The sequence below is a fragment of the Penicillium concentricum genome (assembly GCF_028827145.1).
Source record: "Penicillium concentricum strain IBT 3081 chromosome Unknown utg000001l_segment0_segment0, whole genome shotgun sequence".
Classification (NCBI taxonomy): Eukaryota; Fungi; Ascomycota; class Eurotiomycetes; order Eurotiales; family Aspergillaceae; genus Penicillium; species Penicillium concentricum.
This window is the reverse complement of record NW_026622754.1, coordinates 1,639,573-1,652,009: the sequence shown is the minus strand read 5'-3', so window position 1 is coordinate 1,652,009 and position 12,437 is coordinate 1,639,573. Positions and strand designations below refer to the sequence as shown.

Below are 12,437 nucleotides of genomic sequence, written 5' to 3'. Positions count from 1 at the left end.
TCCTTTTGTACTTTTTGTATGATAAGCCCATACAAAAGGTACCTAATTTCTAGATTTATCGTTGACTGGGGCGCACCAACGCAGGAAGCTGTGTTGGGCACTTGGGCGATTACCAAGCTATTACAATCGATTACTCGAACAACCTTGAACAGTCAAAACAAGATACATAGTTATGTGCAAAATAGTCACGGAAACACCATAATTCTAGGAATGTTTGTATTCCACGCTTACTAACTGAATAATATAACTACGAGTATTATCCCTCACGCTTCAACACATGTTCATAACGCATCAAATACTTCGTGATTTTTGGTATTGATATGACGAGTCCGCATCATCCATATAATTCTGAAAGATGAACCGCCATTGTTCGAAGAACCACGGCATAACTTCCCAGCAGTAAGGGTGCCATGGGGCATCTCCTTCGGGCCAGGACTCGTTGGAGGATATCCAGCACCGGATGCCATTGTGTACCAAGTCGTTGGCAAATTCATTGTGGTCGATCATGGGAGGGTTTCCCTGTAATGATATGATAAGTCGTGACCGTACGGATGGCCATGGAAGCGTATCAATATAGCGATAATGTGGGATCGTGAGTTGCTCCCAGGTCGGTGAAAGGCTCAAAGCCATCCTGGGAAACGAGCCGCCCGAGGACGGAGATCGGGCATTAGGGTTCATGATCTCCGCAAGAGGAATCGATAAAAGGCGTGCATTGATTACGCAGGCAGACGCAAACGTCAGCCATGGGGTGGCGGGGGAGGTATAATAGAGGGGCGGTTTCATACCGCAGAGCGACAATTCATGAGGGCGAGGTAGGGAGTAAGAAATTCCGAACGGATGATCGGCTGGTCCCTCTAAACTTGCCAAGAAGCGCATTCCAGCACTGCATACGGCTCCGATATCCAGACCGCCCAAAGTTTTGGTGAGTGACTCCGCCCAGGGCGTCAAAGGAGCGCATAGGGCGCGGTCGAAAGAGTCGGAGTCAATGGCTGAGCCCATAAGAATAATCCCGTATTTAATAATGTCTCTAAACCCCAGATTTTCAGCAGCCATGATGGAAGCCACATTTGTGCGTTCTGAGTCTGAGGCTAAAGAATGTAGCAGCATGTCCCATCTGGGAGAAGATGACTTGATCATATGCTGGTTGGAAAGCCCGCTACTCGGTATCATTGAGGGAAGTCGGAATTCTGGGATCTTCCCCGCAGCTGGTTCAGAGGAGCCTTCGCCTGCGTGATTGTGCCTTCTATGGGACCCCAGGGGATTATGTGCAATAAGTCCCATTTGTTTAGCCCCTACCATAGCAGAGCATATTAGTATTTATTGACCAATAGCTGGCCAATCGTCGGTGAGCTGGCGATATGAATCGTGGTTTACTGACGACGTCGACGTTGTGCTGTTGCATTTTGATACTTTCGTCTCTCCTTGACCCAAGGCAACGGAGAAGGAACACGACCATTGACACACGGCTGTTTTTGTATACTGGAGCCCCCCATGAGTACTAAGGTGAATATGGATTGAGGTTATTGGCTATTGGAAGGGAGAAGAGGGAAAAGTGGTGAACTGGCTACCTCGGCACGGACCTCGGGAGTCGGGAGCATAACTCACTTTCCAATCCTGGGGAGCCGATCCAGGGCAACGGGGGTATTACTAATTTATTACTAATTTCTCCAGTTGCCGGGCACTGCCCTGGAGGTGCCCACCGGGGTAGGGCTGAGCAAGGCTGGGCAGGTACTGTCCCTAATCCCCCGGGGGTGGTAGCCCCTAACCCCCTTAAATTAGGGGTTCTTGCCTGCGGAAACCCAACTTTGCATCAAAACCACTAGCAGCAAGGAGCGGATGTTAAATTAGAGTAATGTGCCGTAGAGCCTCAATTTCTTGTTAACTAGAGCGCCCATTCAATTTAGCATACATAGCTAACATAAGAAAAGCGAACTGCGTAGAAGAAAATTAAATGTCTCAAATTCTATGTATCATCTGCAACATTAAGCTATAGCACCAAAATATTAATCATGCTTCTTTCTGCAATATAAGCACCCCCAGATGCCAAAGAGACATATCTCATTAAAACGAACTCTTTTCATCAGCTGCTCTAGTGACTGCAACAGCCCCTTTCTCCGCGTAACCAGGGTCAACAGCGTCAATGTACCCGTCACTCCCAGCAACATCATCATCCTCGACAAAGTCCTTAGGCTCCATCCATCCAGATGTCTTCTCCATATCAGCAGGGGGGAAAGCTAAACAGGACGCGTAATAAACGCCAAACCCGATGATCAGGCCGGTAGGATAAGCGATATAGTAGAATCTTTGGATACCTAGAGGGGCCTTGACACCCATCTGGAAAAGGAAGCCGTAGAAGTTGGGCGCAATAGCAATAACGTAGGCCAAGAAGGCACGCGGGTTGAATCCGTGGAAGTATCGGTACGGACTTGGTTTTGAGACGTAGAGGGCTGGGATGTTGAGTAGACCTCGACGGACTACGTAGTAGTCGCAAATGAGAATGCCGGTGATGGCCGATAGGAAGATTTGGTAGGAGGAGAGGAATGTGATGAAGATTGAGGCGGATGAGAGGAGATACCAGGGGCAGATGGCGTAGGAGAGGACTGGGTTTGGTTGTTAGTATTGGGCTCTGGCAAGTGGGATGGTTCAAGTTTCTTTTCTTACCGGCACAGATGAAGAATCCTCGTTTGACTGAAATATATCTTGGTAGTAGGGCTGCAATGTCGTTGCCCGCACTGATTATTGTTAGTGTTTGGCGTAGAGAGGTGTGAAAAAGGAATTCTTACGGGATAGAGTTCTCGAAAATGGCAGAGAAGACAGTCGAATAAACGAATGCCAGAGAAATGAAGGCACAGGCGGCGCGGTTACCGGAGGTGTATCGCTCTCCTTCCATCAATTTATCCAAGAAGTTCAGCGGGTTCCAAATGAGCTAGGAAATTCCGTCAGTCTAAAGTCTTAAACGGGGCTTTTGATATAACAAACCTCTCCAAATATCTCTTTGCTAGCCGATGCGATGAGATTGCCCAGAATAGCAACTAGGAAATTCGACAGTGGGAAACTGATAAATTGGCCAATGAGGACATCGTTAGGCTTTGTAGCATATCGCTGGAGATCGGACGCGTTGGAGATAAAAGTTCCGCAACTTGCGAGTCCCAAGAAGAAGAATTTGAAAATAAGATAACTCTTCTCGGCGCCCTTGATCTCCGAGGGCGCATTGATTGACTTCAGAGAGCCACCGGCGAGAGACACAGTCCATCCCAGCATAGCAAAGGCTGCGCCAAAGTAGACAACAACTTTGGCATAGACCAGGGACTTCATCTTTGGTACAGGCACTACTAAGAATGCACAGTTGATAAACCTGTCGGGACTGGTGAGCAATAGATCAAGTATTGGGATACTAGTTATGGTACCAATAGACGAAGAAACACATCATCTGTGCTGAAGTCAAAGCCGACTTGGATCCCATCTTATCGGGGATGTTTTCAATAGAAGGGAATATAGCATGGAGAAAGACGCTAGAAACGAACGTTAATAACAACACCCTCGGCGCTTCCCTGGGGAAAACGAGATAAGATATAAACTCACTATAAACACTGTCCTCCCTGAACGGAATTGACACCGTTCCATACAATTGACATGGCCGCACGATTAAACGTCGGCCACAATGCTCCCCAGTGCCCAAAGCTGGCGCGACAAAGGACAGGGAACGGAATGCGGTACATAGCACCACCACGCCCGTTCACTGCCATCAAGGCACCGGCAAGAATCTGGCCACCGAAGGAGCATCCGATGGCTTCCCACATGGTTAATCCCATGGACATACCCGTGGAAGCTGTGTACAGATTACTGACGTTCGCAGTCGCAGAGAACCAGAACATGATATAGGTGAGTTGGGACCATGTTCGATCCTTTACTGGTGTTGGTCGGATAGAGTCATTGTCAAGCATATCCACTGGGCGAGGAATACCATCTCGTTCAGCTCTTTTCACTATTAAGAGCTCATCGAGCCGCGATAGCTTGGACATAATTGCGGTGGATTTGGTGGGGTAGAATGTGGAGAAAAAGGAGTAAGAAGGTAAAAGGTGGAATTCGAGTGCTGATCTTAGTGGCGAACTCTGAAACTTGAATAAAAAGGGGGAGGTAGAGAAGTACACGCAAGATATATGGTTTTTAGGGTTATTTAGCCCCCTTCCAATGGACCTGATAAGCAGTCAACTCCCAATTGTCCACTGGTCTACAAAAACTCTCATAACTATCCAAGGAGGCGCCGACGATACTATCTCCGAGAAAAAAAAAGCGAATGTCACAGATGTAACGGTCTATCTTGGCTTATCATTTCAGCCACACGCAGGCGTAGATAGCCCCGGCGATTCCCGTCAATGCTTCTCCGACGGTCACCGGTGGAATTTGACTTGACAATCTTACGAACATATTGCGGGGGAAGAACGATGGATAAATTCACGAGCATTCTCGACTTAGTATTGGTCATATATCGAAATAGTCATGACAACCCTGCTCGAATACACCCAAGTTGAACTCTTGACGCTCAGCGGGTCAGAATTCCGCCGGGTGTCAACTGCTCCTCCGCGTCTACCAACCGAGGATGAGATTCCAATCATAGATCTCGCTTCTATTGACAGAGATCTAGAAGCGAGAAAGATTATCGCGTCCAAAGTCAGAGTTGCGGCCGAGAACACGGGCTTCTTCTATATCAAAAATCATGGTATTTCAGAAGAGCTCATTCAGAAAGCCTTATCCCAAGCAAAAGCTTTCTTCGATCAGCCGATCGAAAAGAAACAGCTAGCCTCAAGCAAGACTCAAAAGAATGCAGATGGATGGCATGGGTTGGGGAGCAGCCAAATTAACAAAACCGAAACCAGGGGTAAATACTCCCCTTTCACCCCCACCAGGGCAGGTCTATCCTTATCATATTACCAATAACTGACAATGAACATTCTCAGATCGTAAAGAGACATTCTCTCTGCGCTACAATCTCAGCAACGATCCAACTGTCTCTGATCCAGACACGCTGACCACCGGCGATGACTTTGCATGGGATACAACAAGCCATCTCCCTGGGTTCCAGGAAACCACAATTGAATTCTTCCAGAGGCGTCTCACGCTCGCGCGCAAGATCATCCGTATCTTTGCTCTCGCTCTATGCATGCCGGAAGATTATTTTGACGAGGTGATCACAAACCCCGGTGCAGACGGGCTTTACACGCATTACCCCGCTGCACCAGTCGAGACACTCGAAGGCAACGAGGATGTTGATGTCGGCATCGGCTCGCATACCGATATCCAGTGCGTCACTCTTTTGTGGCAGGATATGTCTGGCGGTTTGCAGGTCCTATCTGGCAGTGATGAGTGGCTCGATGCTCGTCCTATCGCTGGCACGATCGTGGTTAATATTGGCGATTTACTGCAGCGTCTTTCGAATAATAGGTTCAAGTCCACGGTGCATAGGGTTTATAATCGTCAACCTACCTCGAGATATTCGATGCCTTTCTTCCTGGGTTTCAATCCGGATTCAGTTTGTCGGGTTGTGCCTTCGTGTATTGATGAGGCTCATCCTGCGCTTTATGGACCGATCTCTTGTGGAAAGGTAAGTCCTACCCAGACCCCCATCGATACTTCGAAATTGGATGTACCTAACTTTCACATCCAGTGGCATCGAAACCGACTTGAACTCGCCCACGGAAAGCCCATTTCTCCGTGAAGATCAGATTTCGGAGAGATATGTATTCAAGTTTAATTTAACGTCAAATAATACATGCGATTTGTATAGATTTCAAAATTGTTGCATAGAGCCATTCATCCCGTCCCAGTCGGAAGCAGGCATCGAGTCAATAAACCGAAACGGAGCCCAGTCTGCGACCGACCCTGGATATGAATAGAATGTGTCCTCGGGAACTACAGCCACCTTCGAATCCAAAAAGTCTTTTGCCTTCTTCTGCACAACATTCGTTGCCCAGCTAAACACCCCCTCAATGCTCCTCGGAATCCTAGCCTGCGTCCGAACATCTTCCATCAACGTATATGTTGCTTGCACGTCCGATATACTCGAGCAGTACTCTGCTAGCGTGACGCCCGCATATGCGGTAAGCAGGTAGTCGTATGTTGGTCTAACAAACGCAGTATCGGAGGTGCAAAGGACAAGAATCTCTCTCAGTACCAGCTGAGCATGGCGGATGACCGTTTCAGTTAGCTCATTGATACGCTCGTTGCGCATCAGTGAGTCAGGAGACATGACCTGATTTTGCTTTGCCAGTTCCCATCGGGATAAAATGAGAGATGCGCAAGAATGCGCCCATCTCAGTATGTTGTTTCCTTCTGTTTTTGAAAGTCAGCATACAAGGTACCCCCTAGGATGGCTAAATTAACATGCTCACCTCCAAGATATTTGCGTCCCCATCCGTTGACCATCTCCCAGGCCTCTGGCACTGAACTGACGGTGTGATAGATGGCTTCGTACAGGTGAATATAGAGCTTGAGCTCTGCTGCGATGATTTGGTCAAACGTTTCAAACCCGGGGTACTTAACAATCTCCGTCCATTGATGAAGACGCTCGCAGGGAACCACTGATGGCCGACCGGTGCCAATCGCATATCTTGAACACTAGTCAGCTTTGATTCCCGTTTATCGCTGTAATTTTGAAGATTACGTACTTCAGATGCACCAGCGACGCTTGAATCCACATCCTGCACATATTCCGACTTGTCTCATCGTACAGGCCCACGAGAGACAAAAGCTCAGATAAAGGGAAACTGAGCATGCAATGGGTGATAGTCGTACTACTCATCAGCCAGCTATCAATATACCTCCCACCCGGCACGAGAGGCCCAAAACTCCAAGCACTGAAGATAAGCATGGCGTGTATGGTGGAGATATCAATGGGTGTATCTAGAGTCTTCATGCCCAAGTGGGTCTTGACCAATGAATGAAGGGTTACGTGCAAGTTGGTGCGATTTAGACCGGCCGTTGCTCGAATACCTGCTAGAAGACACATGGCAAAGAGCAGAGGATGTTTCTGCTTGAGATCTGTCAGGGTTTCGTGTGGAAATGGGTACCATGATGATATCTGGTCGAAACCGTGCTGGAAAACGCTGGCGAAGTTATCCGAATCCAAGCCCATCTCGGTCATATTTCCCCGGAGCGAATCGTTTTCCCCGGTCGTTACGGGCTCGGTGATTAGACTTCCCACGTGGCGGACCACTGTGATTGGTGCTGGTTGGATGTCGGTGGTTGCCGATATATCTGTCTCTGATGGCACGTGCATAGTGGCTTGACTATTGATATCTTTTCTCGGATTTAAATTACTGCTCGTTCCGCGCATCTCATTGGTAGGATCTCTGATTGACCGGCCATTGCTGAGAAGGTGAGATTTCAGTAATTCTTTCATCTCAGATAGTGAAGATTCGATAGCGTCAAGCCTGGTACTTATCAGTTGGTAACTAGAGCCTCGGTCTATACAGAAATAAAACATACCTGGTTGCACAATTGCACCCTGAAGGCTGGACAGAAATCCTCTCTGGTCTACCAATAGACCCTGACTCCGGACTAGTGATAGCAGAAGTGGATGGAAGGGAGCATTCAAGCCTATTTGGTGTTTGATTAACCCCCAACAGTCCCTCAATGAATGATAGGGTTCTATTAGGCCACCTACCTTAGAGAGATGCAACGAGCACACTGCCTCGAACCCGGAAGAACCTCGCATCGTGTCTTCAAGCGCCGACACGGCTGGCAGGACAAAATCCGTCTTTTGGTCGGCATTTCATGAAGTGGAATGTCCCATGGGGTCATAAGATATTGTGAAGTTAACCTGAAACTCGATGTTCTCCGCTGCTTATCTGGGGTTAACAGGACGCTAAGACGTCTTGGGATTAGTTGCCCAGGTCCCGAGGTCCAGTGGCAGTTTAGGGTTATCAGGCCGATAAGAGTTGGCATTTGATACAATGAGTTACATATGGAATAGTGGAATGACTCATTCAATTTTGTCTAATACATGCCATTAAACAGTGGTTTTCCTTTTTGAAGAGGTCAGCACCTTAACGCAGAATGAACAAGCTAGAATGGAGAAGTTGTCCATAGAAAATCATGCGGCTCCTGGGCCAAGATTCTTTCCCTTGACACTCTTCCACTCCACACCCACGGCACCGACAATGCTGATAGAAGCCACAGATGCACCGACAAGGAAGGTCTGGGTAAGTGCATCATTGTAAGCAAGGAGGACTTCGGGCAGGTCAGCATTGTCGACAACACTGTGGAAGCCAGTGGCGCCCGTATTGAGAATCACAGCCGGATCCAAGTTGGGCATGTCCCTGGCGAGATACTCAACGAGTTTGTTTCTGAAAGCGTTGTTTCCGATAGAAACAAAGAGAGCACCACCAAGCGTCTGGGCGAAGACGATGATAGCTGTGCCAGTGGGTATATCAGCAAGATCAAGGACAACCTGGACAGCGATCATGGATTGCTGCATACCAGCACCGACGCCGACGCCGGCAATTATCTGGTAGCCGATCCAAGCAGCTTTGGATGTGTCGACGTTGAACATGCTCATAAGACCGGAGCCGATGGCGAGAAGGACTGTACCGAAAATCATAAAGGGGGTGTAGTAACCGACGAGGGTGATGATAATTCCCGATACGATGGAAGTAAGCACAACAGATATCAGCATGGGTAGATTCATGATACCCGAGCTGACGGGACTGGCGTTTTTCACAGCTTGGAACCAGATGGGTAAGAAGTAGACCGAGGACAGGAAGGCAGCGCCGATGCAAAAACTGTAAAGGGCAGCGAAGCAAATAGCGCGGCGGAAGAAAATGCGTGGTGGTACTGTAGCATTGTCTTGCTGTACGTACTGGACAAATACAAAGAGCAAAACAAGGACAGCAAAAAGGCAAAACAGCACAATGATGCGCCAGCTATTCCAGGTATAGATGGTGCCACCCCATTGCAGAGCTAGCAACAAGCAAATAATGGCAGGGAGAAAAAGAGTTGTACCCATGGGGTCAAACTTCTTAATGCGCTCCATCCATGTTGTTTCTTTGGTATGGTGGATCGGAGCAGAGAAAAAGAGTGCAATCACCAAGACAGTGACAGCCCCGATAGGAAGATTAATGTAAAAGCACCACCGCCAGGTCACCTTGTCCGTGAAGACCCCACCGAGCAGAGGCCCAGCCACGGATGAAATTCCGAACATCCCACCGATGAGGCCATTGTATAATGGGCGCTTCTCCAGGGCCACCGAGTGAGCGATCATGATGAGCGAGCCTGAGAAAATGCCCGCGGACCCAATGCCAGCAACAGCACGGCCAATTATCAGCGTCAGACTGCTGTTGGCCACGCCGCAGATCAGACTGCCCAACTCGAACACGCCGATGGCGACGAGATAGGTCCATTTGACATTGAAGAAAGTGTAAAACTTTCCGAAAAGCAGCTGAAGCGAGGCTGTGGTGAGAAGGTAGGCTTGAAAAGAAAAGAAAAGAGATCAATGTCAGTTCACATCCATCCTCTAAGTTGCCTTGGACATACCGCTTCCATACCAGCCAACATCATCAAGGCTGTGGAATTGGCTCGTGATTTTTGGAATCGCCGTGGCGATGATGCTGTTATCTATATGGCAAGAGAGTATCTATCAGTTCGGCCCCAAGATCAACTTTAGAAGATAAGAAAAGAATTGAAACGTGCCAAGAGCCACTAGGAGCACACCCAAGCACAACGCCAGTGTAATCAAAGCCAATTTGGGGCCCGTTGGATGCTCGGCTCCCTCATTTGTGGTGGGTTCGAGTGTTAGATTCTCGGGTTTGAGCTCAGTCGCTGCAGGTTGGACGAGGCCCTTTTCTTGCTTAGTGGAAACATCGCCAGTCAATTTCTTCTCTCCCTCCTGCTCAGAGAGATTAACATGGCTGGAGTTGACTGTGGACTCCATTTTTAGGTTGTACACCGGAAGGCAACCCAGTAGAGATGTATCAGATGAGAGGTGAGTGGGAAAAAAAGAATAACAAACAGCGTTAAAGAAAGAGAGAGGGAGAAAGAAAACTTTATCATCGCTGATGGGAACAGAAAGGGAGAGTGGTTTTCCCCCAATTGGAACCTTGGAACTTTCCAACGTTGTATCTGTTATATCGCAGATATATACGGACATTGTATAAAAGATCCGAAGTGTCCACGGCATAGATATCCAGTCTCCCATCTCTATCAGTGTATATCACCTCTATATACTCGCCTAAGCCATGCCTAAGGCTTATCTGCGAGCTATCTGCGAGCTATCTAATTACAAATTGCGAGTTGATTCATATAGATCGGTTTCATCACTGGTAGACATGCGCTAAGCCCAAGATGTCCACGGGTTCTCGAAGGAGCACTAAGCGTTCGCCAATATAACTTCGGGAGCTTTATCCATATCAAGCTTTATTTACTGGGTCGCCAAGCTCCTAGACCTCGACGCTAGTTACGGAAAATTGATATGTATGCCTTGCCATTGTATATCAAAATGATATCTTCCTGTAATCAATGGCATTGGGAACAGCTTTTCCTAAGGGTTAGATCCCAAGGTCGCACTGTGTATGTTTGCGAGTTTGGTCGGGTAGGACAAAGCAACTCTTCTGAACTTGTAATTCAAAATACGATTTGTTATAGATCCCTTCAATGTTACGATGAGACCTCCGACGCTTTCCAATTTGGGCTTACTCTACATTTCGTGACGAAGCTAATCGCTAATGCAATGCTCTCATCCCGAGATCCTAACTGAGTGAAGTATAGTACCTACTCTGTTGAGATTCAAGTATGATATATACATGAGGCTTGAGACATTTCTCAATATCATGAAACTCCAACCCGTGGCCCATTTGGGTTTGTCCTGGATCTTGAGAAATCCCTAGAGTGCATCAATTTGATCGCACAATATTCCAATTGAGCTCCTGGCACATGGAAGCATGGTGCTAAATATTTACCCCGGCACCGAGACCTGTGCATCCAGAGTTTAACGGCAAAAGCGGGCCGATCCTACGATAGAAATGCAAGACATGGATTGAGGCTTCATCTTACACCTATAGTTGATCTCTAGTCCTGGTATTCGAGATGCAACGAGGCAATCTTTCGATTGATGTGGTCGTATATTATCGCATAGACTTAGACTCGGCGTGCCGGAATATAACAAGGACACCCTGGTTCGGGATGCAGAAATGAATAATTTAACTTCAGCCATATATTTCGGAGTATCTTTTGAGCCTAGGTGTTATAATTTGCTCGTGTTATGTTAGAAGTTAGCTGTTACCCAGATATCCATCTCTTGGGTATAATGTGTCTTCCCAAACCTTGGAAGGTGATGATGAATGAGATAGCTCTCTATATTTAAGATCGCCAACATTCTTTTTTTGTTATGTTTTTTTTTGTTTTCTGTATTTTAATATTAGTACAGCCAATTGCTCTTGATATTCTAAATATCCCTCTCTATGCTATGTAATTTTGGGTCTACTTATACTCCAACAGGGTCAGAACTCATATCCAAAACCGGATTTAGAGTATAAATCCCGTGACTCCAGAATAACTTGATTGGGGAAATCTTGGACTGACTGTCAATCGACGTAAGAAAGTGGGCTACATACTCATGACGTCAAAAGTAGAAACCAAGTATGATCGGTATTTTAGAGCTATTTAAACAAGCTATTCTGCATTAATCCGGGGAAAATCATTAAAATATTCAATTACCACCATCTATCGGAATTTTCTACCACACTCTTCTACCACAATCAATCATGTTCTCCATGTCCGCAGCACGATTCGCTCCTCTCCTGAGAACCCGGGTGGCCACACAGACCACACCTAGCTTCCAGGCAATTCGCTCCATCTCAGCCACAGCCCCATGCCACAAGGGACCTATCGATGTGACAAAGGAGACATTGAAGAAGGCCGATCGGACAGTTGCCGATGCAGCAGTCAAGGGCATCAATACGGGAGGTATGTGTTCACTGTGGTCTCATGGATCTACATGACTTCGATTCAATGTGTAGAGCATGGTGCTAATCCGAACTTGCCAATAGAGAAAGCCGCCGAAAAGATTAAGGATGCCGTTGGCTCCGGGGCTAAGCAAGCAAAGGCAAAGTCGGGAGAGGTGAAGGGCGAGGCCGCCGAATATGCAGGCAAGGGCAAGGGCAAGGCAGAGGAAGTACTGGGAGAAGCTAAGGGTGAGGCCGCTGAGTGTGCAGGCAAGGGCAAGGGCAAGGCAGCAGAAGCCAAGAGCAAGGCAGAAGAAGCACTGAACCAAGCCAATGAGAAGACGAAGTACTAGGCGATGGGCCAGGAAGGGGAAGGTCAAGGAGATCAAGCGCCGCATTGAAAGGCTTCGATCTTGTCTGTCTGCAAACACTGGGTTAAGCTTGCATCACTTGTGATCCTAATTGTAATATTATTGTCATACTCGTTCATCAAATTTATTT

General features: G+C 47.5%; 6 protein-coding genes across 6 annotated transcripts; 2 read left to right on the top strand and 4 right to left on the bottom strand.

Annotated features, from left to right (window-relative positions):
- Positions 1–291: 291 nt before the first annotated feature.
- Positions 292–1,137, bottom strand: N7517_000629 (uncharacterized protein; the record flags this gene model as incomplete). Its single annotated transcript, XM_056718359.1, has 1 exon — positions 292–1,137. The coding sequence occupies one exon, from the start codon at positions 1,135–1,137 to the stop codon at positions 292–294; it is 846 nt and encodes a 281-aa protein (XP_056582494.1).
- A 924-nt stretch (positions 1,138–2,061) lies between these two features.
- N7517_000628 (nucleobase cation symporter-1 family protein) lies at positions 2,062–4,022 on the bottom strand (the record flags this gene model as incomplete). The annotated part of the gene is made up of 6 exons (XM_056718358.1): positions 2,062–2,600; positions 2,662–2,732; positions 2,784–2,926; positions 2,980–3,355; positions 3,408–3,512; positions 3,583–4,022. 6 exons carry the CDS (start codon positions 4,020–4,022, stop codon positions 2,062–2,064), a joined length of 1,674 nt encoding a protein of 557 aa, XP_056582493.1.
- A 478-nt stretch (positions 4,023–4,500) lies between these two features.
- N7517_000627 (isopenicillin N synthase family dioxygenase) lies at positions 4,501–5,716 on the top strand (the record flags this gene model as incomplete). The annotated part of the gene is made up of 3 exons (XM_056718357.1): positions 4,501–4,879; positions 4,959–5,602; positions 5,666–5,716. 3 exons carry the CDS (start codon positions 4,501–4,503, stop codon positions 5,714–5,716), a joined length of 1,074 nt encoding a protein of 357 aa, XP_056582492.1.
- A 72-nt stretch (positions 5,717–5,788) lies between these two features.
- Positions 5,789–7,429, bottom strand: N7517_000626 (transcriptional regulator family TF; the record flags this gene model as incomplete). Its single annotated transcript, XM_056718356.1, has 3 exons — positions 5,789–6,330; positions 6,390–6,607; positions 6,666–7,429. Coding segments are annotated over 3 exons (1,524 nt in total), but the record flags the coding sequence as incomplete, so codon positions are not given.
- A 663-nt stretch (positions 7,430–8,092) lies between these two features.
- Positions 8,093–9,928, bottom strand: N7517_000625 (MDR family MFS transporter; the record flags this gene model as incomplete). Its single annotated transcript, XM_056718355.1, has 3 exons — positions 8,093–9,465; positions 9,532–9,612; positions 9,688–9,928. The coding sequence occupies 3 exons, from the start codon at positions 9,926–9,928 to the stop codon at positions 8,093–8,095; spliced, it is 1,695 nt and encodes a 564-aa protein (XP_056582490.1).
- A 1,828-nt stretch (positions 9,929–11,756) lies between these two features.
- Positions 11,757–12,289, top strand: N7517_000624 (uncharacterized protein; the record flags this gene model as incomplete). The annotated part of the gene is made up of 2 exons (XM_056718354.1): positions 11,757–11,958; positions 12,042–12,289. The coding sequence occupies 2 exons, from the start codon at positions 11,757–11,759 to the stop codon at positions 12,287–12,289; spliced, it is 450 nt and encodes a 149-aa protein (XP_056582489.1).
- Between the last annotated feature and the right edge of the window lie 148 nt (positions 12,290–12,437).